We start from the raw sequence: 7,818 nt of genomic DNA on the forward strand, positions 1-7,818 counted from the left end.
TAAACAAAACAGAATTTTAGCACAAAACAGCTATTTATTTGGGCCCTCCCTAGAAGTGGTTTACAACCTCATTAGTTTATAGCCGGGTCACGGCCACGTTATGGCGTGAACGAGACAAACGCTTGACAGCGCTGTGACGGGCACGTCACAAGGTTGTCACGCCATTATTACCTACCTATAATAAACAGTGACGTGAACGTGATAACGGATAAATTTGTAAGTAAATGGGCTAATTTTGTATAGAATTTATTTTACATTAGAATTTTATTTTTGTTAGATAGTTTTTCCCTGTTCTATACCTATTTAAATGTTTCCCTTCAGTAGTAAAAATGACTGACGAAGTAGAGCCGGTAGAGGCCGGGGAACAAAAAAAGCCAGTGAAAGAAATCACAGTGGTGTTCGACGAGGGCACCTTCGTGCACGAAACTGGAGACATCTACGAAGGCTCTTTCGAGGCGAGGAAGAAGGACAGGTTTCTGAAGATGAACGGTAAGTAGAACCCACTGACAATCCAACCTCTAGACTGAGCTTAGGCCAATTCTTTCATGAAACCGATGCTGCCAAAAATACGGGGGTGCGGGGGGACGAGGTGAGCGAATCCCGTGCCGTGATTGGTCCGTTCAAAGACACGGACCAATCACGGCACGGGATTGACTCGAAGATGGAGTAACGCTACCGTATGTGTGGCAGAGGGGGTAGCGCGACTATGCTATGTCTAGAGGTTGGATTGTCTGTGGTAGAACCCGAGGAATGAAAGAAGCCAGTGAAAGAGATCGCTGTGGTGTTCGACGATGGGGCCTCCGTGCACGAAACTGCATGGGGACTCCTTCGTGTGAAGGCTCCTTCGAGGCCAGGAAGCGGCAGGTTCTTGAAGGCGAACTGTGAGGAACTAAGACGGTCAATTACAGGTGAAATAGACTGAGAGACTGCCGGCCAAAAGAAAATCTTGTCTTTGAAAAGGCGCTTTTCGTGCACCTACTAGGAGTCTTTCGAGGCGAGGAATGGTGATGAGAGGTGAAATAAGTAGGTACCTTAATATTTAAAGTATATTCCTACTACCTACTAATAGTACCTAGACGCTAACGCTAACGTTCAATTCAACCGTCAAAGGAAATCGCCTTGCTACAAAAACAGCACGTCTAAAACGACGAGGTAAAGAAATACCGTATTACGAGGTATCGTATTTCTAAATCACTACGCTAAGGTTTATTATATCATACTTAAGTTTTTTTTTTCCAAAAAATATTTTATTATTGAAATTTAATTATACTTAAATGAAATAGGAGTACCTTCCCATATTTTTCGGCTCAATGAAATTGTCCATGGAAAGAATATATTTGGTAAACTTTTAGAAACAGGCATTATCTGAAGCGTCCGATTAATAACAAAAACTTCTAACAGGGTTTAATACTTTTCCAAACCAATATCGTATTTATAACTCCATAAGGTCCATTTTACACCAGCTAATTCTAGGAAAATAAGAGCTCGTAAAAGTAACCCCGGATTTGACTCTTATCCAGAGTTAATGGTCCGTGCCATCATTCCGAAACGTTCACGCTCTAATTGTACGGTAGGTATCCATTGTATACGTTCAGCCCACGGAAATGAGGGATTAATCGGACTTTGTCGTAGTAAATAAAATCACGTGTCAATAAGCAGCTCTGGCATAAGGTATTTACGACGACACGGTTCTAATAAGTTGGTGCCTAAGTGGTAGGTATAGATACACATTATCAAACGATCAGTATATATATATGAGTAAGCTTCATTCGAATTAGGTATGTACATAAGTATTATCTACGTGAATTGATATAAGTAATAATCTCACAAATTGTTGATTCGTGGTCCTGGGGAACTACTTTACTTTAATCATAAATAACCTCTATTAGGCACACAGGGCCACCACACCTTTCTTGATTTGGAGTCCCATGAGAATTGATCAGAATTGGCAATTAATGTAGGTACCTAGTGCTTATGCGGTTAAACCTCTTATACCACTCCCCTACTTCACTATTCGTCAAAATGTTTACCTGATCTTTGGTTCATGGTTTTGGTTTGGTTTGGTTCGATTCATGAAGTAAATTCGCCTTTATTATCTAAATATTCGTGTTTCTTTAGTAATGCTAGAAACCAAAGAGCCGTAGCGCTTATAGGTTGGTCGTGACGTGTTATATGTGACTACTGTGATATTGATGATAATGATATGCTTTTTGTGTTTGACAGTTGGTGGTCAATGATTAATGTTTTTAGGTCGCGGCGTCTACACCACGGCAGAAGGCGATGTATACACAGGCGGTGCCTGGGAAAACGACCGCCTCATCGGCGACGATGTAACCATCACTTACACCGACGGCTCCAAGTACGAGGGTCCGTTCAAAGACTGGTCCTACAACGGTAGAGGCAAATACACGTATCCCGATGGCACGGTGTTGAATACGGATTTTGTTGAGAACTGTCCTGTAAAAGGGACGGTGCTGACAGATCCGAACGGCCATGTTTGGTTGGGACGGCCGGACGTCGGATTTGTACGGCTGGATCCTTGGAATCACTTCTATCAGGAGTTAGAGAGGCCGAGTGAGAAATCGCAGAGTAGCCAGGAAAGGACTGTTCAACATAATTAGAAAAACAACTGACAATACGGTTTTCCATACTTACTGAAATATCAAACGTTGACATAGGAAGGCTACTCGTACTTACGCGAGTTACGCAGACAAAGTGTTTGACACGCATTAACTGGGTAGGTACCTACTATAATAAGTAGTTGCTTAGTACCCAGATTTGCTGAAGGTTGCTAATCACTATTGCACGCTATTTTGCTGTGTAAGCTACTTTCGGATTATATTATTTTAAGACGAAATCTTATTTCATTTCACAATACATACTTACCTCTTATTTTGTCTAAAAATAAAAGTTGATTGGAGCGTCGATTTCAAACCTAGCCAAGTTGACAATCGCTATCGCTTCGACAACGAAACGCTTTGTGTCTCTCTATCACTCTTCCATATTAGTGCGACAGTGACTGTTGCGTTTCGATCGCTACGGAGCGTTAGCGATTGGCAGATTGGCTACGCGGCCTGATCATCTTTTAAGTTCGTTCGGATATCGCACTTGCCTACATGCCAACACTAACGAAGAAATTGCTCAAATGATTCAAGTAAACATCTACAGTATCTCGTATCTCGCTAACTGTGGTTATTCATCTCGGTGTACTTGTGGTCGATGCGGTGGCTAGTCACAACAAACTGTTTTTACGGGTAGGCAGGAAATAGAGTAGGTACCATGAAACCATCTATTTTTGCTTTAAAAGGTATAATTCATTTGGTATATTATATCCTAGTAATCGAATACTTATGTATTAGTTACCACTTACCATAAAAACCGCTTCCGCTCCCAATTCAGGCACATCAATTTTCATTCGCGACTTCAGTGATGATAAAAATTAAAAAGCTTAAAGGGTCTAGTTATATTGGTTTGCACCAAACATAGCGTCGAATGTACATCACTGAATACCACCAATGCGTTTGTGTAAACAAAATAGTCACTTAGTGAGACGCACCTTGCACGCTAACTGTTAGACGCGAGTGACACTTCACTTTTGAACTCACTTACGGTAAAGTGGGTATGCTCGGTGGCAGTGGTATTTTAAGGGCCGACTTCGTACCTACATGGTATTGTTAATTTACAAAACTTGTTTCCATGGGTTAGTAACCGTGAATTTGATAGAATGTGAGTTGTATAGTAAGTCATTGATGTGTTGATTGCACAAAGGATGACTATGGGTACCTATATTACAATTAGCATTAAATCTAAAATATATTTAATATAAATTAAAAGTGGAAAAATTCACTGTCTTGGGCGGGACTTGAACCCACGACCATTAGTACAGACTGGATTTCCAATATGATTTGGAACTCTGGTAGCCGTTTAAGAAGTGTAGGACTCTTACGTTAGATGTCGCTATGAGCCTCCCTAGGGCTCATATATGGTGGAAATATTCGCTGAATTGGGTTCGGTCTTGGTAGTTCAGATGGTAGAGCACTGTACTAGTGATCCAGTGGTCGTGGGTTCAAGTCCCGCCCAAGACAGTGAATTTTTCCACTTTTAATTTATTTCGAAGCTTAATAGCATCGTTCGCAGACGTTTCTGCTTAATACAAAATTAATTTTATATTTAATATAATTTGAAATGGAGACAAAATCTTAAATATGATTTCTAATTTACAAGATCAGATAGCCGATTCTCTTTTAATAATTGGATATGGTTTTATTCATCTCATCGAGCTGTCGTATCATCAGGCATCCCAGGCGTAAAAATTGGTGCCAGCAAAATGCCTTATATAAGGAATCCTAATTGCATTTCGTCAGCACCAATCAGCATGAGCCACTAACGCTTATTGGTGCTCACGGTCAAGGTCGTATCATAGTAAGATGAAAATCATATTTTAAAAATGTTACAACAGAATCGGTCACCGAATTTTGTATTCCTACCTAATATTTGTTCTCATGATCACGCAACGCTCAATGTAACTTACGAAACATATCCGAAAAGTCGTAGTGAATGCAATATTATATTAGACGTAAATCAAAACGTAAAAGTAACTAATAGTTAAGTCCCGTTCATTATTGAATACGTAATGTGTGAAAACCGTGAAAGGTTAAATCAATAAATCTTAAAACACTACGCTACTTTTATGTACTTACGTTAAACATTTTCATTTAAAGTTAAAGCTTTCCAAATTAATAAATTCTATCTTATTTGTGGCACTCATATAACCAAGTATGTTCACGATCTAGTCACGCCTAATTAATAGTATGTTGTAATAGATATAAAATTAAATGTATGCGATCACGCAATGAGTAGGCTGCGCAAACTTTTTGCGTGCCCAAATCTAGCGTACAATTTGCATCACCAAATATAAAGGACATGCCCGCCCACGGAGTCTTCTTTGACCAAACATAATGTTAAGGCTTTAGCTAACGAACGTTTGTTTCTCTTTGTTATTTCGGCCTCGAGTGTACGCCCACAACTCACCAAAATATCATGTCCTCTAACTTTTCTGCCATTTCCCCTTCGCAGTAACAGGTGCTTTAGAAGGCGGTGGGAGAGGCGGTCCAATTTATGCTGGTTTCCGAATAATGAACATTTGTGGATCTAGGAGTGGTTATGATGCGTGTTCCGAAGTCGTGTATCTTGCAGAGTAACGCAGCGCTGTATTAATAACGTCCAAGAACGACAGGGAATTAATAGTGACGCGTATGAAAATTGATTAGCTTTTGAACTAACTTTAGGTTTACGACGCTTGTATCTGGGTCGAATTAAGTTTCAAGGAAATCATTTTATTAGCAGATGAAGTTATTGCAAACGACACTTGAATAGTTGTCCTGATGTGTAGCAATTTTCTCATGTTGATGAATGACTTTGTGTCTTGTGTGGCTTCTCATACGTAACTGATTTACTTGTAGTAGCTACTTGCATCTGTATACACATTTACTTAGGTAATATACCTACGGATGTCAGTCTGAATGTATATAACTATCTCGCAAGGCATTTTTACGTATATATATATATATATATATATATATATATACGAGGGGTATTCAAAATATTCTCGGTATGAGAATGAAAACAAACAAGTACGAAAAGTTTGATATTTTTATTTTTCAATATACTCCCCCCCTATGTTCATACACTTAAAAGATCGATCAATTATTTTTTTAATCCCTCGTAAAAATATTTTTTATCTTTCGTGTAAAAATGCTCCTCCACTGCCGCCTTCAATGCTTCATCGTCAGAAAATTTATTTCCACGCAGATCCTTTTTAAGATTGGGGAGCAAAAAGAAGTCGCTGGGGGCTAAGTCCGGACTATACGGTGGGTGAGTAACAGTTTTAAACCCACGTTCAACAATAGCTGCCTTGGCAATATGAGCAGTATGGACGGGGGCGTTGTCATGCAGAAGCAGAATACCTTTGGTTAACTTTCCTCGCCTCTTTTCTTTAATTACATCCTTTAATTGACGTAGAATGTTAGCGTAGTACTGTCCTGTGATATTTACACCTTTTTCTTTATAATCGATTAGTAATACTCCTTCACAATCCCAAAATATCGTGGCCATGACCTTGCCAGCTGAAGGGATGACCTTCAACTTCTTGGGATGAGCTGAACCCTTAATGTGCCACTGCATGGACTCTTGTTTACTCTCTGGGTCATAATGATGAACCCAGGTTTCATCTCCAGTAACTATTCTTTGCAGCACCTCATCAGGATTTTCACCGCACAGGTCAATAAAATCGGAACAACAAGCTACACGCATGTCTTTTTGAAGCCAAGTCAGCATTCGCGGAACCCATCTTGCACTTACTTTTGACATATTAAGATGGTCATGTATAATATCATGTACGGTACCAATAGAGAGATTGGTTACTTGTGCTATAGATTTTACCTTCACTCGACCATCTTCCAATATAAGTTTTTCCACTTTATCAATATTTTCTTGTGAAGTAGCTACTACAGGCCGGCCAGGTCTAGGGTCATCTTCAATACTCTCCCTTCCGCGTTTAAACTCGCTTGACCACTTTTGAATGGTAGATAAAGAAGGAGCAGACTCACGGTAAACACAATCCATTTCCTCTTTTATGGTTTTTTGATTTTTACCCTGTTTTGTCAAGAATTTTATCACGCATCGATGTTCTAATTTAGTTAACATTGTCAATTCGCACAGGATGTTCAAGTTTGTTCAGCAATTGCAGAAAAACAAAAGACTATCTCGGTTCGAATTATACTTTTTTTTAATGTCAATGAATAAACCTTAGCGGCCACTAACGAAAGAAATTTTAGAAGAGGTCGTAAGATATCAATACCGAGAATATTTTGAACGCCCCTCGTATATATATATATATATTTGAAACAATGGACGTATCAACATATTCGGAAGGTACATGTCCGAAATGCTAAGATGATCCTGGGATGAACTATTAATATATGTTTCTGTTTTGCGAAATAAAATATAATTGACTGAGCGTTTGCGAAGGTCTCCGTTTCAGCTTGGGCATTTTTATGTTTCCGTTATATTTTTATGTGTTTTTTTTTTGTTTCCGTAAGTATAACCGGATGTTCTCGTAATTCTCGTATACAGGTCGCATTTTTCTCCGATTCTTGTGAAAGATTTGTGAGCAGGTTCAATGATTTAGTTTTTGGATTTTTTCAAAACGGCTATGGCTATGGGGGTTCCGATCCACTAGTTTTTTTACTAGCTTTTAAACTTACAAAATTATATTACGTAGGTACAGCTACTATTATAGTAGTTTATGCAACAGTGATATAATAAGGGTTCTTAAAATTCAAGGGTCGAAGTTACAAAACGAGACGTAGTCGAGTTTTGTAAAAAAAGACCCGAGAATTTTAAGAACCAATTATGAGCTGTTGCATACATTACTTTTTCTATGACAGCTGCAGAAAAAAAAAAAAAAAAAAGTTATTATTAAAAAAAAGAGTTATTATTAAAAAAAAAGAGTTATTATTTAAAAAAAATTGAGTTATTATTAAAAAAAAAAAAGAGTTATTATTGTAAATGAAAACATACCTCTTTCAATCAAGATGATCGGAACTTGTATCTTTAAAAAAAATAAAGCAGTTGTATTATACTCATAAGATGACTGCTAGCAGTCATCTTATGAGCCTATAGACAAAGCATTCAAATGACATTGCTTTAGATATCACTGTCAGTCATTTAATTGACACATTTAAGTGCTGGAGTAGAAAAAGTACTAAAGATGGTGCGGTTTCTACTATATGTATTCCTTCAAATAAATAACAAACG

The 7,818-nt window shown here is 38.3% G+C and overlaps 1 protein-coding gene across 1 annotated transcript; it reads left to right on the plus strand.

Annotated features, from left to right (window-relative positions):
• Nucleotides 1–329: 329 nt before the first annotated feature.
• LOC134654330 (MORN repeat-containing protein 4-like) lies at nucleotides 330–2,636 on the plus strand. Its single transcript, XM_063509795.1, has 2 exons — nucleotides 330–489; nucleotides 2,251–2,636. Exons 1-2 carry the CDS (start codon nucleotides 330–332, stop codon nucleotides 2,619–2,621), a joined length of 531 nt encoding a protein of 176 aa, XP_063365865.1. The 3' UTR covers nucleotides 2,622–2,636.
• Nucleotides 2,637–7,818: the final 5,182 nt, after the last annotated feature.

This window comes from Cydia amplana, chromosome 14 (assembly GCF_948474715.1).
Source record: "Cydia amplana chromosome 14, ilCydAmpl1.1, whole genome shotgun sequence".
Classification (NCBI taxonomy): Eukaryota; Metazoa; Arthropoda; class Insecta; order Lepidoptera; family Tortricidae; genus Cydia; species Cydia amplana.

Bases quoted from the DNA above. Each gene is read 5' to 3' on its own strand.
- LOC134654330 (XM_063509795.1), top strand. From the start codon at position 330: ATGACTGACGAAGTAGAGCCGGTAGAGGCCGGGGAACAAAAAAAGCCA. The intron at 490-2,250 runs GTAAGTAGAACC...TAATGTTTTTAG, and splicing joins CAGGTTTCTGAAGATGAACG to GTCGCGGCGTCTACACCACG.